Source organism: Ictalurus furcatus, chromosome 13 (assembly GCF_023375685.1).
Source record: "Ictalurus furcatus strain D&B chromosome 13, Billie_1.0, whole genome shotgun sequence".
Taxonomy (NCBI): domain Eukaryota; kingdom Metazoa; phylum Chordata; class Actinopteri; order Siluriformes; family Ictaluridae; genus Ictalurus; species Ictalurus furcatus.
The window spans coordinates 5,204,420-5,219,426 of NC_071267.1; the positions used below are offsets into that span (position 1 = coordinate 5,204,420).

Here is a 15,007-nt window from a genome sequence, read left to right on the forward strand (position 1 = left end):
TAGAAAGCAGTTTTTGGAACAGGCAGCAGCATGTTCCTAGTGACAACAAAAAATGCCTCTTTTTTCAAATATGTAAAACTAAATTATAAAAAGCTGTTCATAAATCTATTAGTGAAAAGTGAGTGAGTTGAATCAGTTCTTAATCCCTAGTTTTAATGAAGTCCCACATGAAGCAGTTTACCCATTTGGACTGCAAAATTTCAAAACAATCAAAAAGATTGTGGTCTGTATTTCCTTGTTAAGAAATACTATACTGCTTCAATTCTTCCTTGTTAAGAAATACTATACTGCTTTATTACTTCCTTGTTAAGAAATAATATACTGCTTCATTGTAAGATACATAAAAATGTGTTCGTCAAGGTTTCCCTGTCCTTATGTGCTCTTGGAATGCTTACATGAGATTTCTAAACATTAGCAAGCTTTCCTTTATTTCACACATTAATCAAAGCACTTCAGTTCCAGTGGGGACCAGTTTTATCCATGTTTACTTTCCACTTCAAAACATACCCAGGTTCAGTACTCTAAACCAGTGTCAAAACCCGGATATGAAGCACTTCGTTGTTTTTCCTGATTTAACAAACAATAAGAAAGGCAAAAACCAAAGACTGCCCCCTTGTGGTTGGTATACATTATGACTCACTTTTAATGATGCATCCATTTGCCCTGCACAGGATTAAACAGTGGATGATTAAGTATTTTTGATCTAAAGTTAGAATTGAGTATGTGCTGGCTATTAGGACAACAAAGAAAAGATTAATGCAAACATGTCTCAGCAATGTTTTATTGCTTAAACTGCCATTTTGACAAGCAATACCAAAAAAAAAAAAAAAAACAAAACAAAAAAAACAACATTTAGTTGATGGTACACTGGAAATCAAAGCAAAAGTGAAATAATTTTTTTTAAAAAAAGAAATAGAACATATGGTCCACTGTTTATGATACCTGAAGTTCTAATGACTACAAGTATCATGATACCAGCTCATGGTTTGGGCTAGCAAGAGTATAGCGTCTTTAGTAACAAAAGCCAAGCAAAGCTAGATTAATATACGTTGTCATACATAGAAAGATAGATGAATCATATAGACGGTGAGTGAGAAACTCTGGGTACCTTAGGGCATAAAATACTATTTAATAAATATATAATGTGAAGGAATAAAGTGTAACAATGATGACAGAGGGCACTGGGCATTCTCTATGGCTGAACCTTCCTTTTATGCACTTTAAAAACAGCTATCCTGTAAATACAAGGGTGAGTCAAATGAAAACCTTAACTTGTTTAATTATTATTATATTTTTTTAGTTATCGCAAATAGGGGTCACAAAAGTGAGATTTTTTTCTATATAATCTCCATTCAGTTCAAGAGTACCTGGATTCTTTTAGAAACAAATTTGCTTCCATTCTAATTTATGTCTCAATTTTAAGGTTCTCATTTGACTCAACATCATATCATTTTCATCCTTCATGCAGTGAAATTGTGCCATTTATATCTACATTACAAACACAAAACCACAAAAAATATTTTGCTCAAAACAATGTGTTGTTGCATGAAGTTCAGAAAAAAAGCAAGTATACATTAATTAATATGGCCCAAAGCTCCTAAAGTAAACTTGAAAATAAGATGCAGTGAAATTAAAAATGACAGTATGGAACAACTTACTGAAATGGCTTTGCTAATACTGGAGTTTTACAGTTTATTAAATCTTGCCATTTTGCTTAATTGCTCATGTGATAACTGGAAATATTCTTGGCTGGAATTAGGACTGTAGCATTTTAAACAAGACTTCTTGTTGTTACCTGCATTTTGGCACTGGCTCTGAACCCCACTGAAACTATCACTTTCATTCAAATAAAGCCTCGGTGCAAGTAACAGATCATTCCTAGAAAGATCAGTGAAATAATGGTTAGAAATTCTCTAACATACCACTAAAATTGTGTGACACACACACACACAGACACACACACACACACACACACACACACCATCCAGTTTAATAGGAACACCGGTATACTCATTCACACCTGCTCGTTCATGTTGTTATCTAATCATGTGGAAGCAGCACAATGCATAAAATCGAGCAGATACAGTTCAAGAGTGTCAGTTAATTTTCACATTAAACATCAGAATGGGGAAAGGTGTGATTTCTGTGACTTTATCCATGGTATGTTTGTTGGTGCCGGTTTGAGTATTTCAGAAACTGCTGATCTCCTGAGATTTTTAACATGCAACAGTTTACACAGACTGTAACTAAAGCTCTTGACCTCTAACTGCATGATTTTATGCATTATGCTGCTGCCACATGATTGAATGATTGGTTTAACTACATAATTGAGCAGGTGTATAGGTATTCCTATTTAAATGGATGGTGAGTGTATACATGTATATAATTCCTTCACTTCAGGGGATGCAACATACAAAGGAAATCTCATTGATGTGTATGACTTCAAGAAACAGTTACTTCGGTAGGGGTAAGACACAAAGCTTTATAAAGCATGCTTACAGTTTCTGTGTATGAATTTGATAGGGAAAGTTCTCACTAAGTATTTTTAATATACCTACTAATTCAGTTAGTATTTTACAAAACTACTCTTAAAAAATGACTTCAACTACAGCAAAGCAAACTAAAATGAAAACGTGTCTTTTGAACAGACTTTTTAAAAATATAATCTCACCCCTCCATTTGTCTTAAATAGTTAAATGTAAAAACGATGCCCAGTAAAGGCTGTGTGTGGATTTATCTTCAGTAAGTTTTGATTGTCTGCTCACTAGTATGTCAATGCTGAGACAGAACAGATGCCATTTTGCTGTTTTTAGCAAGTGCAATGTTCAAGTGCAGATGAAGTATGCTTACATTGGTGAGCAATAAACGAAGAGTAGAAAGGAAATAAAAGCCAACTGCATGAGTGGAACCCTGCTATTAAAGAGTTTTGTATGTGTTCAGACAGACAGTGACACAAAGCTGTTGTACTGCTGGATGTTGCGTTTAAGGATGTCTGAGCAGGGGCCAAGCACTCGTTCGAAACGTGGTCGGTCCAGCTTAACGCACTTCAGAGGGCCTCGGGCTACTACAGTGGCGGCACGTGGTCGATTCATTAGCAATGCAATCTCCCCTAGAATACACAAAGGAGTGTGTGAGCACATGATTACAGTTAATATCGAATAGATGATCATTCTGGGTAAAGCACAATAAATTTGGATAAAATAAAAATGTAAAAAAAAAGAGACCAAAATTAAATATGGTCCACTGTGTATAGTTTATCTCTGAAAGAGATGTTGCTTAAACTGCCATAAGGAGATAATTACAGATTCCCAGAGTTGAAAAACGTCTGACTCTGTCCGATAACTATCATGTATGGAGCTTTGGCAAAACTGTAATTTCATAAATGATAAATTGTAATTTCTGAGAAACAATAACACCTTTAAACAGCTGAGCCTTACTATCGAGAACCCAAGCTATAATTACAGAGAAACGTAATACCTCCAAAGACGTACTGTAATTTATCTTGCAGAGGATTTAAAAAAAAAGTACTCACCAAAGTAGTCTGAAGGTCCCAAGCGACCCACTTCTACAAACTCCTCATTCTCAGATCGTCTCTGCAGTACAGCTGCACATCCCTGGCAAAACATACACAAGCTTCAGACATGTAACATGTAAATGTGGTGGAAATCACTGCAAGTTTACGAATGGAAACACCCAGGCACCTCCAGTATGATGAAGAACTCATCCCCAGGTTCTCCCTGTACTACAATCTTCTGGCTGTCCTCGAACTGCACCGGCTCCAGAGCGTCAGCCACCGTCAGACGCTCCCATTTATCCAGTGACTCTGGGAACCAACAGCATTCAAACATGTTAAAGCTGCAATTAAAGTTTTCAAATGACAATAACTACGTAACCATTTATGATTTAAGGATCTGTATTTTTAAAAAATACTGTTTACCTGTACCTGTCTCAGAAAAAGTCATTCTCAATGCTCAACAGATGTATGGAATCCTTTTCTGAGAAGCATGCACATAATGCTGCCTTCAAATCTGGCTTGGCATTTTATCAGACTGTTTTTAAATGTGGGTTGTTGTTTTTTTGTTTGTTTTTAAATGGGACATACTTTATCACTTGGGCACAAAATGTTTTATATGTTTTGTCTTCGCAAAAACCATGCAGGAGAGTTTACAATATTTTAAAACTTCCAAAATATTCACACAATCAAATATTGGCAAATGCATAACATTTACACATGTAGCATGTTTTTTTTAAAAAAATTTTTATTGCAGCTGGCCAGAGCCCAACACTGCCTTTAAATTTTTTAAAAACCTTGCACTGATTTTTGGTTTCTGGGCCTCTGTAAAACTGTGAAGAGACCAAGGGTAACGCTCAACATGCTACCACCACCATGTTTTACTGTAGGGATGATGGCAAACAAAACGGTAAGGAAGGCTCATGCTCAAATTAAACATATAAGCTCTACATTCTGACCAGTAAAGCCAGAAACTTCAAGAATTGTAAAAAAAAATATATATATATTTATCAGAAAGTATTCCACAGTGAAAAATGGGCATTAATAAATAAACAATGATTATATTAAACTCCATTATGTGAAACACATAACAGCAGAAATGTATTTCAAAAACATAACTGCAGTTTTAAACCAAACAAAGCCCTCTGCTGTTACTATCGTTTCGTCCCTGTCAAAAGGTAGGCAACACTTACCGAGAATAGATACTTTACTAAGGAACTCTTCATACATCTTCCTCTTTCTCAGAGTACTTCCCTAAAAATACACACGCATGTTAATTTGCAATTTACAAACTGAGCACTAAATTGAAAAGCACTTCATCAGTTATAGCTTGTATTTCATTACCATCAGTATTCTCCTGTAGCTGTCTCTGTCGATGCCCCACAGTTTGACGTTGGTCTTCGCTCGGACAGTGGCTGCGCGGGGAGTACCGTAGATCAGTGCCAATTCACCAAAACTGCCACCTTCGCCGATGCTGGTTGCCCACTCATTGTTCACATAAACCTATTCCAATCCACAACCCAAACCGAAAGAACATTTACTACATAATAGGCGTCGTTCAAAATTAAACGTTCATGCACAACGGTCATGTCTAACCTTATATAACAGTTTATAAGATTATTTAAGAGTCAGGAAAATAATCAATGTTATTATGAGGTGGCAACTGTAACACTACTTTGTGGGCCATTGTTAATTATTTTATTTTATTGTGGTCTATCTGTGAGGAAATCTTCGACCCAATGCACCAAAGCGGAATTTATATTCACATTATACAGACGTGATCGAAGCAAATGAACCTGCATTGTATTAAAAGCTGAGGTGGAATCAATAAAAAGTGTCCGTGCATAAGATTTATAGTCCTGGACATGCTTTACAATAAAATCAATTGAAGTAATTGTGGAACCTTTTGTACCACTGTATGCTCTATAGGCAAACCGCAATGGATCTAAAATCTTACTCACTGAAGACATAACATGTTTATTTACAATTCTTTCCATACAATTTGCCAGGAGAGAAGTCAATACGACTGGTCTAAAATTTTCATGTAGTGTTTCCCCTGATGTTTTAGGGATAGGTATTATCATAGATATTATCCACATATGTGGTACTGTGTGCTCATTAAGTAATATCTGAAATAACTGTATAAGGGGCCCTTTGAGTTGTGGGCTTTATTAACATTAATACGAGCTAAACATGCAGCCACGTCCTGTTCGAACAACAGGGGTGCTGAACCTATCGGAATTTACTTAAGAACTTCTTCACTTGTTTTACATTTCCTAAGTAAAATTTCTGTTCAACTCTATTTTTATATGCACACAACATTAAATAATATTTAGGTCACGTGACCCAAAGACAGGCTTACGTCCATTTCGCCCTGGTCGATTACGTAGAAGTTGTCGCCTTCGTCACCTGCGGAAGTGAGATTTAAAAAATTGCATTCAGGATCATACACAAAAACAAAGGAATACATTTTATTAAATTTGATTTAACTGTAAATGTCAAACCCTGCTGAATAACAGTCTCTCCAGCTATGTAAGTGACAGGAAACATGGCATCAAATATATCACTGTGGAGAGGTGGGGGGGATGTGGAAAGAGAAACAGTTAATGGCTTACGTCCACAAAATCTTAATGTTGCTTCTAAAAAATTTTATTAAAAAAAAAAATAAAATTCCTACCTTCTTTCATTGTCATCCAAGTGTGAGAAAAGCACATTCTTTTCAATAGCTTTGGCTAGGGCTGCCATGGTTTTGTAGTCTTTAGGAATAACCTTTAAAAGCAGAAATTGAGCAGTGAAATATCAGAAAATGATAATGTTTTTAAGGGTGCTTTTGAAGATTACTAGTGTTCTGGGGTGCCTATAATAGTCTTTAGGGCTGCTGACCTTTCTCACATAAGAGGCAGCATCCTCCTCAGTGTAGACCTCAGCACTGATGGCCCCTCTTCTCCTACGGCCCTTTACCACCGGATTCATGGGAGGAGAAACCTCATCCTCACGTGAGTCTGAACGTGAGCTTGCCTTCTGTTGGTTAATCAACTGCTTAGCCTCCTCCTACAAAGATCATGTGGTAAGAACCATCAAATGATCAGTAAATGACTGTACATTTGTATATATTATGTTTACTTATATAGGTATGGTAATTGTTAACTACAGTGCAAAAAGTTTCCAGAGAAACAGGATGTTTTGGACAAAAGCCCTTCATCAGCTGTACAAGTTTCTGAGGCTGTAGGAGGTAAAGCCAGTAGATTACAGCCAGTAGATTACAGCCCTAAACACACAAGTCGTTCTACCAAAGAATGGTTAAAGAAGAATAAATTTAATGTTTTGGAATGGCCAAGTCAAAGTCCTGACCTTAATCCAATAGGAATGTTGTGGAAGAACCTGAAGCAAGCAGTTCATGTGAGGAAACCCACTAACATCCCTGAGTTGAAGCTGTTCTGTACTGAGGAAAGGGCTAAAATTCCTCCAAGCCGGTGTGCAGGACTGAGCAACAGTTACTGGAAACGTTTAGTTACAGTTATTGCTGCACAAGTCTCACCAGATACTTCACATACACATTCACAGAGAGTTCACAGACTTTTGCCACTCACAGATATGTAATATTGGATCATTTTCTTCAATAAATAAATGACCAAGTATAATGTCTTTGTCTCATTTGTTTAACTGGGTTCTCTTGATTTACTTTTAGGACTTGGGTGAAAATCTGATGTTTTAGATCATATTTATGCAGAAATATATACTGCAGACACAGTGTTTGGTTAAATCTATAACACTGGCCATACTAATCACTGGTTTGAATAGGTAATCAACATTAGAGTTATCACTAAAGTTGTCCGGCTAGATTGTTGCTAATGATACTTGCTATTGTCTGCTGGTTATCTTGTTGCTAATGCTATACACTATTGTCTGCTGTTGTTTTTGTGCTGCAATTTCAGTCCAAACTGTTGCATGAACGTTTAAAGTTCACTATAGTACAGCAGTACCGATAGCCACTTAAGCCTGTAACAGAGCAAACAAAACACATGCTTTCATGGATGTGTCCATGTTTTGGTCCCCCCCCCAACCACACGTCAAACATCCTGCGGTGGGAAATGACATTACTATAACTTGCAAATTACCACAAACATAGAATAACAATACACATGACAAAGGTTAGAAAACAAGTACACAATTTTCCAGTAGCAGTGTGTGAATAAATGTGGGGAAGCGTTGGTCCTTCAATTAGCTTGTATATAGTGAATATAAAAAATGAAATAAATAAATACAATGTTCAGTTCAATAAAATAAAGCAGTTTTATAGATTCAATTGTAGTGTAACAGTTAACTACATTATTAAACACCTAGCCCACTAAAAAAATTTTTTAGACATTGCCCCTTTGACAGAATCTCCATCACAGGCAATAATCTTAAAAGTGATTGCGGACTGTTTGCGCTTTCATTCTTAGGATAAATTTTATAAGCATTTACAAGATTTTATAGACCTGAACATATATAACTTTATTTTACTGAATTCTATTTTTACTATAACAAAACACTGTTTGCTGTGAATTTGTTTGCACATGAAAGATTGCAATGTTTGACATGTATATAAATTGGTTTAAAAAAAATAAATAAAAAAATCATCCAGCAACACTTCCTTAAAACCCGTTACTTGTCTAGTCATTCATATCACATCATCGACTAGTCAATTTAAAAAAAAAAAAAATCCGTATTTCAGAGCGAGTACGTCCCAGTCTGTCCTTGCCTTTGTGAACATTATACTGTAATGTCAAAATGCTTAATACTGTAAAATGTAAAAGAAAACAATACAAGCAAGCAGACCTTTTCAAGTCTCTCAAAGTACTCTCGAAGGAAAGCCATGGGCCTCTCAGGCCGCGCCGTGCACAGCTGCACGATGCAGTCTTTCAGCAGCTGCTGGATATTGTGCTTCTGTACATAGAGCTCACACTCACGCAGGCTCCTCTCCTCTTCACTGCTTGATGCCATGTTGACCTGTGTCTTTTTAGACCTCTGGATCTAGGGGCAAAAAGGAGGGGAGATGAGTACGGGTTAATGCTGACGGAAGAAAATAGAGCAAGAAAATACTAAACGTAACAATAAAATAAAGCATGTGAATGCATTATAAAGTGATAAAATGTCAGCTTACATTGAGATACAGCTAATAAAGAGCTCACCAATAGTCACAAACATCCTACAAACCATATTACACAGTTCTAGTACTGCACATGTATCATTGTAAAGAAACCTGTGGGAGCGTTTAGCACCGCAATAAATATTTTATAAATAAGATACTTTCACCACTTGAATAAAACATCTGTAACTTTTATGCATATAATATGGTATCGCCTCATTGCCAGACTGTGTTCTACTTTCTAACACAGTGTGCTGCCAGTGAAATATTTTCCTTAAAACATCCAGATGGTTTTATCTACTGATCACATTCAGCTGGCTACGTCCACCTTACTGAACCTGGAACAAACTCATCAAGATGGTCATCAAGGAAAGGCCTGTCATGACAAGTACTTTCGTTGGATGATATATCGTCTCAGAAATGACTGCGATAAACGATATTATTGTCATTTTAAGACCATTTTATGCCACAGATAGGCAGTTTTTGTCTTCTGGTGAAAATATCCTATTAATTTAATCGATATTGTGTCATGTCATATTTAATTTTAGTCTGACTAAAATGGCATCGAGTATTAGTCAACAGCATTTTAGTCGTCACACATTTTAAATATTAACTTAAACAAAAACACGTGAGAACTGTCCTTGTTGTGAAAACCTGATCTCCTGAAATAACAACATTACAGTGAGTTCACTTCTGTAATACAATATTGTGAACTCTTTATGCTTCAGTTATTCGTTGTGCGTGTTTCAGTGCGTTGTTACAGAAAGAGCGTATTCACGACATGACTTACCGTTCTACCTAGCGCATTACGTTCACGTTCACGTCATTTTGTGCAGAAGCAGGTTGTAATATTACGTTTATGTCGTGTAAATGTCTGATTAATCTCATGTGTGTATGGGATGCGTTTGGGTGAGTTAATTAACCCGCTAGTAAAGCTCTTCAGTTTAGCGCTGTTCATTTGCTGTTCAGCTTCAGCTCACGCAGCTTAAGCGGCTCAAACCCCGACATTATGGACTAGGACTGGATTATTTCAAACACTAGGACTATTCTTTCTAGATTTTTCTTCTTCAAAAAACATTCTTACTGCATTTATTAATATCTTGCGTGTCATTTTTTTTTTCCAACACTATTTTTAATTAAAATCCGTGTTAAATGCACAGTTTTTGCATTCAAATGTGCATTTTAACTTAAATTCAACAAATATTTGAAGTTCGAAGTTTAATTTGACAGCCCTAGAGCAAACGAGAGGAGAGAAGCAGAGCGCATGGCTAAAATGTTGGTGACATTCTTTCTTATTTAAACAAACACGCATGTAAGCACAATGGGCGATATTGAGGTCATGTCCATATATCATATGATAAGTCAATAACGTATTTATCATTACAGGCCTAATCAAACACGCATGAGAACATTGGTAGTTTTGGAGTGCTTTGAAAATGAATCAATGTTCAGTTGCTGTTATCTGTTTTAGATGCGTCATTGAAGGCAAAAATAAATGTCAAGGTTAGGTGTAACCTGAAATGTTTCGTACTGCTCCCGGCTTCCTACCATGCTCCAGCTGCATACATTACAGAGAACGCAGAAATGAACACAAGTAAATGACAGCAAGGCTTGAATTTGTGATCAACTATTTCTAAAACATGACATTACAAAGTCTTAATTTGGATTAAAATGTCCTAGATATTTGATGTAACTGGTAACTAATTAATTCTTTCGTTAATTAAAGTGGTGGTGGTGTTTTTTTAAATCGTCATCCTAATTGTCATAATTTATCATAAATGATATATTAATATATCCAATAGTTGCAGCCCTAGTAGTGTGTTCGCTATTATCAAATTGAACACAGCTTCTCAAAAAGCAAATCAAAGACCATCTAAACAGGTACAGAGCGTGTTCAACATTCTACCATTTGTTTATATGGGAAACCTGAACATCCTATAGGCACATAAAAACAAAACTCTGTCCTGCTAAACTATGACACGCCATTATACCTGAGAACACAAAAATGCTGGAAATAACCTGAAAATACTCTACATGGCCAAAGGTTTGTGGATGCCAGACCATCACACCCATATGTGCTTTTTGAACATCCCATTCCAGATTATTATAATAACCTCGAAACTTCTGGGAAGGCTTTCTGCTAGATTTTGGAGCGTGGCTGTGGAGATTTGTGATCATTCAGCTACAAGAGCATTAGTGAGGTTAAGGTCAGGCACTGATGTTGGGTGAGGAGGCTCCAGTTCATTATAGTGTTCAGGTCAGGGCTCAGTGCGGGACACTCGAGTTCAACATCCAATGAAGTTGAAACTGTAATGCTACAGCCGCCAAAGACATTCTGTACAATTGTGTGCTTCCAAATTTGTGGCAACCATTTATGAGTGTGAAGACCAGGTGTCCACAAACGTAACACATAAAGCATAATGTAAACTGTAAAAGCATTTGACAGTCCATACAGGATTTTGCTGAGGTTTTTGATGTGATCGTTGTAGCCAGAGATGCGTGATTTGTGAGTGGTTTTTTTTTTTTGTGTTTTCCGGCGGAAAACTACTTGATTTTGAATTTAAATTGCACTAAATTGTTTTGCACGGTCTTTCACAGTGATGTTTATTGGTAAATGAGACTTTTTTTTAGCTGTACTCATGTTCGACGCGCGTGAATCGAAGAGAGCTTCGGCTGAATACATGTTGTGATGATGTCACATGACACATCTTGGCCCAAATCTGCAGGAAACCTGTGTTAATTTAGAAAAAAATCACAAACTTCTGCAAGTACTGCAGAATTCGCTCGATTTCGCGTTAACTGACTAATGCTGCCATCGCAAAAAATCCTGGAGGGACTGTTTTGAGATTTCCTAACCACACTATTCCATCACACACCTATGAGAACCTGGTAGGCCCGAAATTCAAGATCTGAATAAAGCAGGTTTAAATCAAGACGTCAAACATGAGATCATTCGAGTACTGTGATGATAATGATAATGAATCTTTATTGGTCACATATACAGTAGAGCACACTGAAATTGTTTTCTTCGCACACCCCAGCCTGTCAGGAAGCTGGGGTCAGAGCGCAGGGTCAGCCATGATACAGCGCCCCTGGAGCAGAGAGGGTTAAGGGCCCAACAGTGACAGGAGCTTGAACCCCCGACCTTCCGATCAGTAACCCAGAGCTTAACCGCCAAGCCACATGGATGGCAGAATTACCGTGTTCCGTCACTGAATGAGCTTTTACACTATAATTTTTCGTAGTAGCTCATGCATTTATGTAATATAAATATAATCTGATTTACACCACACAAAGCCAGCAGATCCACATTTACTCATTATTATATTAAATTACCACATTAATAATAGCAACCCTGATACGTACAGTGATGATCAACAAGAAAGTGTGTATGTATGTATACACTTTATACACAGGTGAAATGAATAGGTTCGAGCTAGAAATGAATAACAGACCAGCATGGAGGACTAGCTGACCAAGTCGTCCTGTTTTTAAGGAATGCTAATGCATCACAAGGATCATATTTTACAGATCACAGAAAGAAACCTGAACATGTCGCATGGGCTTTCAACATCCTGCTGTTTCAGGAATCAGAACATTTACAATTTAGCATCTAATGCAGCTTTAGGCCCACAGAAGCGACGCCATCTTTATATTCGTGTCATAAACAAATAACACTGGCCGAATCCCAAACGGCTCCGGATTGGACAGTAGTGCACTCAAGCCATTATTATTATAATAATTATTATAATTTTAATATTATTATTATTATTATTATTATTGTTATTATTTCACACCCTGCGTTGGTGCAGTATTTCCATAAGAACTGGGCAGAGATTTGGGAATGAGCGAGCAGCATTCTCCACAGGTTTAGCTGCTATTAGCATTTAGCTGCTTAGCCATTCGGCCTCATTAACAGAGCGTCGTTACACCTCGGTTTACTGTCACACTGCGCCGCGCTAAAACTCTAACAACGAAAAGACAACATCCAACCTTCCCAATCCTCTCGAATCAAACTAAATTCATTTTACCTAGAGATTTAGCGTGTTATTATGTTCTCTTCCACTGCCGAACGGGTTTCTCTGCTCCACCGGAAACGGTCGAAACCAATCCAAAACTGCCATTGACGTCAATTCGCCTCTTTGACACGGAAGCCGTAACCATTGGCAACCTTAAAGGGAACGTTGCACCGTTTTTTAAAAATTATTATTATTATTGTTATTTTTCTTTTTTTTTTTTTTTTTAACTAACCTGTATACTTGCACGTCTTCTCGTTCTTTCTATACATCGATAAACAAAGGTTAACAAAAAAATGTTCTTCATTTTTGTAGATTTTTTTTTTTTTTAGAACGTCAACAACAGGATCAGAGTATTTACTGTCATGTGCACGTGTCTAATGAAATTCTTAGTTTGCACATTGTGCAGTATAGATTTCCAACCAAATATAAATAATAACAAATCAAATAATTAAATGTGTGGTCATATTTAACATCATCCCTGCTAAATAGTACAGATATAGAGATATGTACTTTGACATTAAATGTAAGCCCCCCTCCAGCCCTTCTCCTGATTTCTCTGTATTTGTCACAGTAAATGGTTTCAGATCCTCATACAAAATGTGTTATGAGACAATGATAACATGAGGAAACACAAATACAGCGTTTAAAGTGAATTTATCAAAGGAAAAGGGTTATGAAATACCTGCATCACCCATTTGAAAAAGGCTCCCCTAAATTGAATAATTGGTTGTGCCACTTTAGGAGCAACAACTGCAACCCAACGATTCCTACTGTATAACCAGAGATCTGTCTTTACCAGCGAGGCCTGATGTTTTTTTTAAAATGTTCGCCTGGGTTCTTTTGGGACTTCCTGGATGAGTTGTCAGTGTGCTCTTGGAGGAATTTTGGTTGGCCGGCCACGTGCAGTAAAATTCACCCTCGTTCCAACTTTTCTCCATTTGGAGATAATGGCTCTCACTGTGGTTCACTGGAGTCCCATGGCCTTAGAAATTGATTTGTGATTCTTTCCAGACTGAAATATTTAAATGACTTTTTCTGTCATCTCTTCCAGAATTTCTGCTTGTTTACACTTTTAGCCTACGCTACATTGCACATTGAAAGGTTCTATTTCAGTGATGTTTAGGTACACCATGGTTGGCTGTTATATAATAAGAAATATAGAAAATTCTAAAGGTACCACTGTATGCTTTGTTTTCTAAATTGGAAGTTCTAGCACCTGAGAAAAAATATGGACAAAATAAAAATGAATATGGAAAAATACCAGTAGCATGTATGCTAGAACCCCAAATAACCCAATATTGTTTTACCATATTCTTACCTAATATGACTCTAACCACACCCTTAATGTATATGTTTTAATAAAATACTTCATTTCACATATGATAGTTATATATTGAGAACAATGGCTAACACAGAGAGTCAGAGAAGGGTACATAATCCCTGTCATTCTTTAGCATTGTCGATTTGGATAAACCACATGCTTTTCTCTCTCTCTCTCTCTTTTCTTTCTTTCTTTTTTTTTTTTTTACATGGTGCACGAAAGATGTACATATTGGTGAACTGGCTTTTTCTTCTCAAGTTTCTTATGATTTCACTGCACCACTTGACCAGTAGTAGTTAATTTTGTTCTGGCATTAATTAATAGATTCTCTCGTGCTGATGATGATGCTTATGGATGCAAAATGCCGACTTTATATAAGAAGGAAGGGACAGGTTTCCATGCGATACTCCATGTATACTCAGTTAAGAAATTGAGCTGAGAAAATAAGAACCATGAAAAACATATAACTAGCAGTATGATTACAGGCCTACTTGACTGTTGATTTTACTAAAGCTTCTATAACCTCATGTGACCTACTCACCAGCTGAATGCCAGATCAGATTAGGAGCAGCATTTTTCGAAATCAACAGCACCATACCCGGTTATGGTTTCAACCTTCCCATATACAATGTTCCCAAAACACATGGATTTGATTCTCATTCTCCTGTTCTTGGCAGCCCTAGTCACCACTCCCATGGCTGTGGATTAAATTCTTCTTAGAACATGAGGTAGTGTGGCCAAGTGGCTGGAGTTAAGCTCTGTGGAGGAATGGTTTTGAATTCCACTTCTGCCAGTCAGACAGCTATGAGCATTGCCTGATTATGGTTTGGCTATGGTGCAGAAAGCCTCTTTCCAATATTTAAACAGTGACTCACTCTGTTTTATGCACTGTGACTGGCTGTACCAGCAGATTTCACTTTTTGCCTCTTAACAGTCCAGTCCTGCCTAACTTCACTAGAAATTGTAAGTGTAGCTTTACTCTAAAGTAATTACAGTCCAATTATATAACTTTATGTACATTATAT

The 15,007-nt window shown here is 36.9% G+C and overlaps 1 protein-coding gene across 1 annotated transcript; it reads right to left on the reverse strand.

Moving 5' to 3' along the window:
• Window positions 1-563: 563 nt before the first annotated feature.
• Window positions 564-12,799, reverse strand: prkar1ab (protein kinase, cAMP-dependent, regulatory, type I, alpha (tissue specific extinguisher 1) b). The gene is made up of 11 exons (XM_053639748.1): window positions 12,674-12,799; window positions 8,333-8,527; window positions 6,395-6,562; window positions 6,189-6,280; window positions 6,016-6,077; window positions 5,874-5,920; window positions 4,856-5,014; window positions 4,705-4,765; window positions 3,702-3,823; window positions 3,533-3,614; window positions 564-3,109 (listed from the first exon to the last, which is right to left on the reverse strand). The coding sequence occupies exons 2-11, from the start codon at window positions 8,495-8,497 to the stop codon at window positions 2,937-2,939; spliced, it is 1,131 nt and encodes a 376-aa protein (XP_053495723.1). The 5' UTR covers window positions 8,498-8,527; window positions 12,674-12,799; the 3' UTR covers window positions 564-2,936.
• Between the last annotated feature and the right edge of the window lie 2,208 nt (window positions 12,800-15,007).

What these genes read in the sequence shown, in the direction of transcription:
- prkar1ab (XM_053639748.1), bottom strand. Translation starts at nt 8,497, where the DNA reads ATGGCATCAAGCAGTGAAGAGGAGAGGAGCCTGCGTGAGTGTGAGCTC. An exon ending in GCTACAGGAGAATACTGATG is followed by an intron (nt 4,766 to 4,855) that starts GTAATGAAATAC and finishes GTGTATTTTTAG; the next exon opens with GGAAGTACTCTGAGAAAGAG. An exon ending in GGGACCTTCAGACTACTTTG is followed by an intron (nt 3,110 to 3,532) that starts GTGAGTACTTTT and finishes TGTGTATTCTAG; the next exon opens with GGGAGATTGCATTGCTAATG.